The sequence below is a fragment of the Quercus suber genome, unplaced genomic scaffold, assembly GCF_002906115.3.
Source record: "Quercus suber isolate HL8 unplaced genomic scaffold, Cork oak 2.0 scaffold_370, whole genome shotgun sequence".
NCBI lineage: Eukaryota > Viridiplantae > Streptophyta > Magnoliopsida > Fagales > Fagaceae > Quercus > Quercus suber.
Genome location: NW_027069822.1, coordinates 680,941 through 692,928, shown reverse-complemented (window position 1 = coordinate 692,928; position 11,988 = coordinate 680,941). Strand labels below are relative to the sequence as shown.

The 11,988-nt window shown below is 35.9% G+C and overlaps 2 protein-coding genes across 2 annotated transcripts; one reads left to right on the top strand and one right to left on the bottom strand.

Moving 5' to 3' along the window:
* Positions 1 to 4,407: 4,407 nt before the first annotated feature.
* On the top strand, positions 4,408 to 6,297 carry LOC112005217 (cytochrome P450 94B3). Its single transcript, XM_024037474.2, has one exon. The coding sequence runs from the start codon at positions 4,546 to 4,548 to the stop codon at positions 6,076 to 6,078; it is 1,533 nt and encodes a 510-aa protein (XP_023893242.2). The 5' UTR covers positions 4,408 to 4,545; the 3' UTR covers positions 6,079 to 6,297.
* A 156-nt stretch (positions 6,298 to 6,453) lies between these two features.
* Positions 6,454 to 11,837, bottom strand: LOC112005212 (ATPase family AAA domain-containing protein FIGL1). Its single transcript, XM_065760510.1, has 12 exons — positions 11,625 to 11,837; positions 11,146 to 11,523; positions 10,482 to 10,720; positions 9,870 to 9,997; positions 9,649 to 9,767; positions 9,472 to 9,564; positions 9,057 to 9,158; positions 7,879 to 7,981; positions 7,368 to 7,451; positions 7,189 to 7,284; positions 6,940 to 7,067; positions 6,454 to 6,850 (listed from the first exon to the last, which is right to left on the bottom strand). The coding sequence occupies exons 1-12, from the start codon at positions 11,820 to 11,822 to the stop codon at positions 6,749 to 6,751; spliced, it is 1,770 nt and encodes a 589-aa protein (XP_065616582.1). The 5' UTR covers positions 11,823 to 11,837; the 3' UTR covers positions 6,454 to 6,748.
* Positions 11,838 to 11,988: the final 151 nt, after the last annotated feature.

Here is an 11,988-nt window from a genome sequence, read left to right as displayed (position 1 = left end):
GGCACAGGATAACAGGGTAGTTATTAGTCAAGCATTTCGGAACTTTGCGACATGATCTATGAACCCCAGCCGTGGATTTGTTTTACTATTGCTCAAGTTGTTCATATGAGTTGTTATTATACATTTGTAGGGAAAGTTGATAGGTTAAGAGCATTCATCGCCAGATCCTCTAAAATCTTTTAAGATATATTTACAGTGTAAATTTTACACATTTTGTGTAAAAAAAACACCCACATCAGTGGGTATAAAAATGTGTAAAATTGGTCATATTTTTCCATGAGCTACAGTACCCGTATATATTTATACGAGCACTATAGCTCGTGTAAACATTAAAATAATATTATCATTTTACAATATAAAAACTTCTTTTTTGTTTTTCACTCCTTTTTTTTCTCTCTTCACCATCTGCGCAAAACCAACGCTCTCATGCTTCTTCCTCTTCCTCTGGAACACACACTCCCACAGACAAAATCAAAAATCAACCACAAAAATAAAAAATCAACAACAAAATCAACCACAGACACCACAAAACCAGACACACCCACACACGGACACCTCGACGGAGACAGAGAGAGTGGATCGACGCCTGTGGCGAATCGGTGTGCTTGGATTGGAGTTTCAAATCGGCGTGCTTGTATCGGAGTGCTTGGATCGGCGTGTTTGGATCGGTGTTCTTCTCATTGTGCTTGGATCAGAGTTTCAGATCAGCATCGTGCTTGGATCGGAGTGTAGTTGTGTAGCTGGATCAGAGTGTAGCTGAATCGGAGTTTCAGATCGGCGCCGTGCTTGGATCAGAGTGTAGCTGTGTAGCTGGATCAGAGTGTAGCTAGATCGGAGTTTCAGATCGGTGTTCTTCTCGCCGTGCAGGGGTTTAATTTATGTAGGTTTCTGCCTTTGTGATGGTTATGTGATGTTCGGCCATGGCCATGGAGCTCTAGCCATGGAGGTTTGGCTTTGTGACAGTGTGTGCGTGTGTGGAGGCAGGGGGTTTGGGATGAGAGAGGGGCAGAGATTTGAGATGAGGGAGATATAGATATTAAAGAAGTGGTATATAATAAAATAATAATAAAATGATTATTTTAATAAATTGATATGTATAATAGACAAACTGATGTGAGTACTTTGTAAAAGTGAGTGTGTAAAATAGAAAAAGTGTGTTTTAAATGTGTAAATGTACAAAATTTTTGCATGGACTGATGTGGATGCTCTAAGGAAAAGTAATAGAGAGGTAGGGTCACCTAGACTAAGGAGGCATTTCCATCACATGACCTATTGGGTGCATTATATTAAAAGATAAAAGACATGATGGGCTGTTTGGAGGAGAAAGATTGCTGATCCCCACTCAGATATTTTTCTATTTTCAAGTATTATTGAGTCAGATTGGATTCCAGAAGAAGATAATGCCAATTGTCAAGTTTATGGCTATTAGAAAAAGTTAAATTCATCGTATCATTGATTATACATATGTGGATGGAGCTTGTCAAACATTGTCCATCAATTTTTGAGTAAAATAGTTTTAAAGAGGAAATAGTGGATGGAGTGTATCAAACATTGTCCATCAATTTTTGAGTAAGATAGTTTTAAAAAGGAAATATTGGATGAAGGTAAATGATATTTTTGACAACTTTTTATATTTTTCATGAAAGTGATATCAAAATTTTCTTAAAATAGTACATTAATAAATGCTTTAAGGGCTCTCATTAATCGGACCTATTTGGTTTCTAAGCTTTCTAAGTTTATTTCTAAATAATAAAAAATAAATAAATAATCCTAAATTTATCTCCTAAGATTATATTTGATACAAAGTTTCTATCCCAAGATTATATTTGATATGAAGGATGAAAGGTGAAGGAAATAAGGCGGATTGAAAGGAGTTAACCTCGTCATATTATTTAGTAGGAAGAAAGAAAAAGAGAAAAAATAGTCGGAATATAAAAATAAAAAAACTTTGTTCAACTTATCTAAACTTAAAGATCATTTTATTTTATTATCTTAATAGTTAACACTCAATCCCTTTCTCGCCTCAACTTTTTCTTTGGGGTCCGAGATACAATAAAAACAATAAATAGACCAATTAACATTCATGGCAATAGATTGTCTTAAAGTAGACATTGAAAGCTCTTGGAGGATTGATTTAGGTAGGCCAAAAGGGTTTTTCCTCCCACCTTTCTCTTCTCACTTTTTCCCTCTTTATCATGTAATTGTTTTTTTTTTTTTTTTTACCCCCCCCCACACAGACCTATTTGGTTTCTAAGCTTTCTAAGTTTATTTCTAAATAATAATAAATAAATAAATAATCCTAAATTTATATCCTAAGATTATATTTGATACAAAGTTTCTCTCCCAAGATTATATTTGATATGAAGGATGAAAAGTGAAGGAAATAAGGCAGATTGAAAGGAGTTAACCTCGTCATATTATTTAGTAGGAAGAAAGAAAAAGAGAAAAAATAGTCGGAATATAAAAATAAAAAAACTTTGTTCAACTTATCTAAACTTAAAGATCATTTTATTTTATTATCTTAATAGTTAACACTCCATCCCTTTCTCGCCTCAACTTTTTCTTTGGGGTCCGAGATACAATAAAAACAATAAATAGACCAATTAACATTCATGGCAATAGATTGTCTTAAAGTAGACATTGAAAGCTCTTGGAGGATTGATTTAGGTAGGCCAAAAGGGTTTTTCCTCCCACCTTTCTCTTCTCACTTTTTCCCTCTTTATCATGTAATTGTTAAACCTTAAAAGTTTGTATTTATTAATTTGTATTCAAACTGTACATTGGATGCTTTATATAGACAATACAATATAAGACATACGCGTATTTATATACTAAACCTTAATTTTTTTTTTTTGGCTGAATCTAAACCTAAATAATTAGGTCTTTTGGTTTTTGCTGAATAGATAATTAGGTCTTGGGCCTTAGACTCTTGGACCTACCATATGTAATTAGTCTTTGTTCATAAGTGTACATGGAGCGCCTTTATATGGGCATTATGAATTAAATAAAAATATAAAAGTATTACTAATACAAGGTATTGATTTAGGCAGGCCAAAATGGTTTTGCCTCCCACCTCTGTCTTCTCACTTTTCCCCTCTTTATCATGTAATTGTTAAACCCTAAAAGTTTGTATATATTAATTTGTATTCAGAATTACACATTAGATGTTTTATATAGACAATACAATATAAAGCATATATGCATTTATATACTAAACTTAGATAATTAGGTCTTGGGCCTTAGACTCTGGGACCTACCATGTGTATTATTAGTCTTTGTTCATAAGTGTACATGGACTGCCTTTATATGGGCATTATGCATAAAGCAAAGATACAAAAGTATTACTAATACAAGGTATTAATTAACAGTTTTGTAACTCGATTAACAAATTTGGGTGTTTTTAACGGAAAGATTTAAGATAGTACAATACCTCTCAATGCGTATTACAAAGGTAGTACAATGTACCAACACACTAAACCTAGACAATTAAGTCTTGGGCTTTGAACTCGTGGATCTACTTCTATTATATCATAATAACATATCAAATACATGGATTATACATTTCCTTCTCTCAAAACAAACATAGTATTATCTTTGCCATACCTCCCAACGATGTGCCATTGCCGAAAGAAATACCACTCTATGCGTCGTACTAAAATCTTTCCTACTGTAATCAGTCAACCCTTGGCACAAGGGTAAGGTTGTTTGTATGACAAACGCTCAAATTAATAAATTTTTATAAAATATATATATATATATATATGATTTTTTAGAAACAGAATTTAAAAAGATAAATAAGCATCTTTTGGAGAATATGAATTGTTTAAACCGAATACTTCAGCATTTTCTAAAACTAACCGTTGGAAGGCAAAACAAATAGAAAAATGGGCTCTCATACATAAGCACCGACTAGGATCAACTGCACATATCATTGTAGGTATTATTCTTATTTCTTTAAGCACAACTGCTCACAGCCACGTTTAATTATGAATACACATTAAAATACAAAAGCTTTTTTTTTTTTTTTTTTTTGAGAGTCACATTAAAATACAAAAGCTTGAACAAACGCTCAAATTAATAAATTTTTATAAAAAAAAAAAAATATATATATATATATATATGATTTTTTAGAAACAGAATTTAAAAAGATAAATAAGCATCTTTTGGAGAATATGAATTGTTTAAACCGAATACTTCAGCATTTTCTAAAACTAACCGTTGGAAGGCAAAACAAATAGAAAAATGGGCTCTCATACATAAGCACCGACTAGTATCAACTGCACATATCATTGTAGGTATTATTCTTATTTCTTTAAGCACAACTGCTCACAGCCACGTTTAATTATGAATACACATTAAAATACAAAAGCTTTTTTTTTTTTTTTTGAGAGTCACATTAAAATACAAAAGCTTGATAAAAATAATAAATTAAATTAATTAAAAACAATATGTTATTAGCAAAAGACTCGCTTGCAACTTTGCAAGGTCCAAAAAGCATAAATAGGCTTCCCTTATAGACCTCATTACAGTTATTTCCATGCTAAGATGGGAGTCTTCTTGTCTCTTGCTACACTGAAGCCCCTAACGATTATGTTGTTTCCTGTTCTTCTCTTCTTATTGTTTCACGTAATTTTATGTGAACTCCGGCGGGTTCGAAAGCTTTCCAGCCATGGACCGCCAACCTATCCTATCATTGGATGCTTGATTTCCTTCTACAAGAATCGTGTGCGTCTGTTGGATTGGTATACTGAGCTCCTCACGGAGTCAGCAACCAGCACAATCGTGGTGAACCGTTTTGGTGCACCACGGACCATAGTCACCGCAAATCCAGAGAACGTAGAGTACATGCTCAAGACAAACTTTAACAACTTCCCCAAAGGCAAGCCCTTCACTGAAATCCTTGGGGATTTTCTTGGCTGTGGTATATTCAACGTAGATGGAGAGCTTTGGCACACTCAGCGCAAGTTGGCCAGCCACGAGTTCAGCGCCAAGTCCCTCAGAGAATTTCTGATGAATGCATTGAAGGAAGAAGTGGAAAACCAATTGTTTCCAGTACTAGAGTCACTGGCTACCTCCAATGAAGTTGTTGACTTGCAGGAGTTGCTAAGACGACTTGCATTCAATATGATTTGTAAGGTCTCATTGGGGATTGATCGGTGTAGCTTAGATCCTTCGCAATCCATTTCGCCACTTGCAAAAGCTTTTGACATGGCATCAGGGATATGTGCAAGGCGTGGAGCTGCACCTCTTTTCATTGTTTGGAAGGCTAAAAGATGGCTTGGAGTAGGATCCGAACGGAAGCTAAAGGATGCTGTTGAAGAAGTTCATGCCTATATCACTGATATAATTCACAATAGGAAGAAGAAGATTAATCAAGGTGAGGTTTGCAGTGAAGATCTCCTATCTCGGTTAATTTCAGCCGGTCATGAAGATGAGGTTATAAGAGACATGATGATAAGCTTCATCATGGCAGGGAGGGACACAACTTCGGCAGCAATGACATGGCTCTTTTGGTTGCTCTCTTCCCATCCCAATATAGAGCAAGAGGTGGTTAAAGAGACAGAATTTGTGGAAGGGGAAATGTTGAATTATGAATCACTAAGGGAAATGAGATTGTTGAAGGCTTGTCTTTGTGAGTCCATGAGGATCTACCCACCTGTGGCTTGGGACTCCAAGCATGCTGTAGTCGATGACTTGTTGCCGGATGGCACTTTTGTGAGGGCAGGAGATAGGTTGACTTACTTTCCTTACGGGATGGGGAGAATGGAAGCATTATGGGGGAAGGACCGGTTTGAGTTCAAACCGGATCGATGGTTTCTTGAACCGGACAAGGAGAGAGGAGCACTGAAGAATGTGTGCCCCTACAAGTTTCCAATCTTCCACGCCGGTCCAAGGGTGTGTCTCGGTAAGGAGATGGCTTTCATTCAAATGAAGTATGTTGTGGCTTCCATTCTGAGGCGGTTCGAAGTTAGACCAATTGGTCCAGACCGGCCAGTTTTTGTACCACTCCTTACAGCTCACATGGCTGGCGGGCTAAAGGTTTTAGTTCGCAAGAGAGGGGCTGAGGTAAAGTTATAAAATTCAGTATATTATTCATACCAAAATAAATAAGTATATTAGTCAAGGTCAATGCTTCTGACGTACGATCTGTTGGGCTGTAACATGCCAATGCCTTAGTTTTGTAATATAAACACAAGGGAGATGATTATATACAACAAATTATACAGTAATCTTTGTATAGACCTTCACCAGCCACGCATATTATAGTCAATCACGGGTATCCAATATAATCCAAAATTACGTGCCATTGAATTAGAGAACATGTGCTTGCGAAGACAGAACTAGTGTTTAATTTATTCAAGATGTAGTCAGAATATTGCACATGCGTGTTTGGAACGATTACTTCACATGTTCATTCAGGTTTCTTTTATTATTAGGAAGAAAGGGGTGGGCTGGGGAAGAGTAGGCATAATATAATAGTATTAGGAGTCGGCCAAACATTGTCTGTCTTGATAAACTAAATTGACTTGAAAAACTTCAGCTAAACTAATTTTCCCAATGGTTGGTCGTACGAAAATTACTACCATCATGCGTTCAAGTAAATTGCCATGTGAATTGCTCACATCTTGGGATTCTAATGGGGGACTACCACATCTTAGTATACAAGTCAATGAATATAGATTAACATCACCAACTACTGCTTAGAACCTATTGATTTCTTTTCCCCTTGCATTAATCAAACTTATTCCTAGAGTGATAGGCTTCCAAATTGCTTGTTCCATTCATCATATGTGCCTAGTTCATTCAAGGAAACTGAGGGCCTCACCTCTTGCAATGCATTTTCAAAGTCCTGTACGAAATTAGCAAAACAATCTCAAACAATCTAAGCTGAGGAGACATACTAAACGTTTTCTTGATATGCACGGTGCTTTCTCTTACCTGAAGAGTTACGGGCCGCATATCCTCCTTTTCTAGCTTTGTAATTTCTATGCCTTGTCTAAGAGCCTCTCTGAGTGGACCCATAGAAGCATCCTTCACTAGGTTTTTCATGTCTGATCCTGAATACCCTGTAAAAGAAAATTATCAAGCAAGGAAATTTACATACAAAATCCAAATAGAACTTCAAAGTTACAGTAGTACTGCAGAGATGCTAATGAACTTAGCCTGTACAGCATGTACAGTATATACCTTCAGTCAAATTGCAAATGGTCTCAATTTCCTCCTTTGACAGCTTGAATAGTCCGTCCTTGTCTAAGAGATTACGTATAATCCAAGCTCTTGCTTCTGCATTGTCAAAATCAGCTGGTTAGCCATAAAATTATAGCATTGAAATTGTCAGTTAATTAACTGAATATTGTAAATTGCACCAGAGGAGGGCAGGGGTATATAAAGTCTCTTGGTAAGTCGCCTCCGTGCTGCTTCATCAAGTTCTTGGGGTCGATTTGTTGCTCCTGGAAAATGTAACCATTTGTAAAAGTTATAGTACAATTGCCACAAAAGAGATTTGAGAATGGACTGTTGAGAGTAGTTCATCCAAATTTAAAACACTTTTAGGAGTGGCATTGGATTTGAAGAGAAAAAAACTAAACTGATATCACATGGAACATAAACAGATATACTTAACTACCACCAAATCGGAAATGGTACCAATTAAGCCCCAAAACATGGTATGATGGGGCTGGCTTATATAGCTTCTATAGTTTGCTTAGCTTGGTAACGACGATAGCAAAACGAGAACTAATAGCAAGCTAATAAAACGTTGAATTGCTCAGAAAAATAAACTTAAACAAAACATTGAATTAAAGTTGAAGTTTCCAGAATCATAGACTCTCAAACATAAACTACTGATTTTAAGAACCCTTCATTTAAACAATTTACCTATGAGTAGGATTTGCTCACTGCCACTGTCAAAACCTTCCATTTCAATGAGGAACTGTGTTTTTAGTCGTCTACTTGATTCATGTTCACCTTCTGACTTACGCTGCAACCACACCAAATTTGCCAATGAAATGTAATTACAAGAAAGGAATAGCAACTAATGCAGTCATAAACTTGTACTGGTCATTCAGCAAACCACCAAGTATAATCCTCAAATTTTTTTTCTTTTCTTTTCTATAAAAAAATACATAAATAAATAAATTGATAAGTAATGATATTTTATTGAAAAAAGGAACTTACTTACAAAAGAGTAACAAAGCAGTCCTAAAGAGACACAGTAAGTGATAGTAATAATCTACAATGGAATATATCTCACAGTGATCCAAATCACAAAACTAATCCAACAAAGTTCTTAGGAAAGATGATTTAGCTGAATAATGAAGGCATCTACATCCTCAAGAGTATACTGGTTCCTTTCCTTCCACAAAGGCCATAAAAGACATAAACGAGCTAAGTTCTATCCAGAAAGTAGTTCTACTACACTCTTGGGCATTACCCATTGTACTCCAAAAACTGAAAAGGTAAAAGTCCACATTTCATGAGCAATATCATAATGCAACAACAGATGATCAACATTCTCACCGCTACTTTTACCTGCAACATTGATTTATTAAACTAATCCCTCACTTAATAAGATGGTCACCAGTTGGAATCTTTCCCCAAGCTGCTGTCCACACAAAGAAGGATACCCTTTTTTTTGCCTTAGCATACCAAATACTTTTCCAAGGGAACAACATTTCCCTTGTGCCTCTTAAAGCCTCTAAATATGAGCTAACATCAAATTCACCATCACCAGTCAATGTCCATCTCATTCTGTCAAAACCCTTGCTGCTTCAAAAATTGGAGTATAAAATATCAAACAAAGAGTCAACCAACCCCAATTCTAAGTCAGTAACATCTAGAATATCCTCAAGTATTTACTGGCAAATTGCATTTGATGAAACTCCATGCATATGATCCACAGGTCTAAGCTTCAGCAAGAAGAAACTGACCAAAGTTATTCACCTACTTGGTAGAATTTTAATGACATTCAGGCTTGTGCAAGAGAATTGATACAGCATTTATGGGGTTGGCTTATAGCATATCATGATTGTCTTAAGGGCTAGAACATACCTTACCTGAGAAAGAAGTGAATCAATTTCATCAACAAAAATCACAGCTGGCTGACGACAACAGGCAACCCCAAAAAGAGCCCTCACTAGCTTTTCACCCTCGCCAATCTACAGTCACTTGTCAAATTGTTGATATCAAAAAATACCCTCTACAAAGGGTAATGAGTTAAGAATAACACTAAAAGAAAGGATTTCAACATTGATTTTGTACATAATTTAGAAACAATGAAGAACACAAAATAGTACTTTTTTATTTTCTATAATAAAGAAACATAAGATTACCATTAAAATCTAATCATAATTACAGTTATGTATCTCAAGTTATTCTCATAAAGCTTCATGTCATGACATATTCCCAAACAAAAATCAGAGAATTTCACTGAACCATGACCATGTGAAAGTCAAGAAAAATAACACATACCCACTTGCTTGTTAATGAGCTGGCAGATATGTAGAAAAAGGTTGCTTTTGCCTCTCCAGCTATGGCTTTCCCAATCATTGTTTTTCCAGTTCCCTAAAACATGACAGCCACACAGATAATAAACTGGTAAGGCGGAAACATTTAGAAGGCACCTATTTAAGAGGATTCATCACTTACAGGTGGACCAAAAAGAAGAAGACCTTTTCCAGGAGAACGACAACCTTTAAATATGTCAGGACGTAAGAGAGGCCATATGACCATCTCAGTCACACATTTTTTAGCATGATCCAAACCAGCTACAACATTGTCAGGAAATGAGACTAAATCAGAACCAGTACACATATGCAAATTAACACAGAAATGAGATATCAAATGAGGTCTGAAACACCTAAGCTTACCAATATCATCCCATCGAACATTGGGATCCCTATCCATGATCTCATTACTAATATGTTCAATAAGACGAGGTTCCAGATTCCTTAATTTTTCAGGAAGCTCACCATCAGGACCACATAGCATATCTAAACTGAAGAGTGAAGACAAAACATATGACATATTAGCAATTTAGTAGATAAATGTATACCTCACACAATTCATCATAATTACTTTAATCTAAAACCCGCCCCCAGAGAGAGAGAGAGAGACTGCACCAAACAACTTTAAAAAATTGGATATCACCTACTTCAGTACTTCCAATATGGCAAAAAAAAAAAAAAAAAAAAAAGTTTTTTATTTTATTTTATTTTTTTGAAAGATCGGAACACCAACAAGAAGCTGTTACATATGGATCAATCTGACAGAGAATGGTGTCTGCAAACCACCATATAGGACTGCAGAGTTGGAATATGAAGCCACCAGTTTGTTCTGACTCATTCTAGTGAAAACACTACAGAGATGGATCAAACATTTGTTCAAGACCACTCTCTAAGAACTTATTATAAAACCTAAACATTGGAAATATACAAGGATACACTTTAGACTATTTATTATATCATGGCTACACCACTCACCATCTCTTTGTTGAGTCATCTAATGCATCATCGCACTTTCCACCAATTCGTGAAGTCACATTCCCAACATTGCCCCCATTGGATTTGATAGGGGGAATAAAACCACCACGGACACCACGGCGTGAAACACCATATGATTTCACACCATAACCCCTATTGGCACAATTGTTATCACTTTGTGGGGAGACAGAAGCACTTGGTGATCCTGCCAAACCCCGTCTTTGCCTTGCATCCATTTCCTGTGAAAATGAAGAAGACATTGTCAAACACAAGGAAAACAATAGAGAAAAAGTTTTAATTTCCAATAAAATCAGATAATATACAAAGATTAACAAAAAGATATTTCCAAAGGCAAAATCATCTAGAAACTACATATAACTAAAATCTGAACAGAAGTTTGCTCTCGTCTCTTTAAACAAATTTCCCTATACACATGGAAGGTGCGTGAATTATAAAGATGTTTCTGCTTCAGGCTATAAACTCGAACTTACTACATCTACCAGCAACACCAAGGAAGCATGCACCACTTGTGTACAAATTGAGAGAAACACAAATTGAAATGTTTTAGATGTATGCATAATCAAACAAGAAGTCCTCTCTCAAGTTTTGATTTAGTAACAATAGACTTATATCAAGAATCTAATGTCTAAAGAAAAATGAATACCAATTTTGCTCGAGCGGTAACAAACCCATTGCCAGAAGCATCAGCATTAGCTTCTTCATTGCTAGATGGTGACTTTGCAATATCTATCCTGGGGCTACTGATTTCCATGTGTGCCCGTTTTGCCCCTGCAGCACTTCCATAAGCTCTGTCTTCGTCTTCAACTTTTGGAAAAGATGAGACACCATGACCTTTTACTTGGTTGTTATGTGAGCGAGGTTTTTCCACAATAATGCAGTCATCGAAGTTGTTGCTTTTGGAACTCCAAAACCCCTTGTTTAAGCCATTACTAGCCCTTGTCATGTTGGATGTCAATTTTTCTTGTGTCATAAATTTTGAAGCCTGGTTACTCAACCTGTCATGCTTCTCTATTTGACCTCTCTAAGAGAAATGGCACAACGAAAAGTTTAGAGCATAATTTTGCATTATTAAATGCTAGACTATATCCAAAAATACACACAAACAGGCGAGGAATATAATACCAATTCATTCTCCGCTTTAATATTGGACTGCTGAAGAAGAGCTCGAAAGTACTTGGATTGTTTAATCCTCCCTATGTCAATCTCTCCTCTTGTTCCAAAAACACAACCTGGAGCTTTCTTTGCTTGCTCAAATGCTCGGCTGAATGAATACAACAGACAAATCATCACAACAGTGACAAGCAGAACAGTGGCCAACATGACTTTCAAAACTATTCGGTGTCGGTGCAGTAAGCAGGGCTTCTATATTAAAACTCCAAAGGTTCCTTTTTATCATTTTAAAGTTCAATTTCCACATACTTGAAAACCTATGTCCTGGATATAAATACAGTTCCATCTATAAGCGTTAAATTCAAAGCTTGCTAGA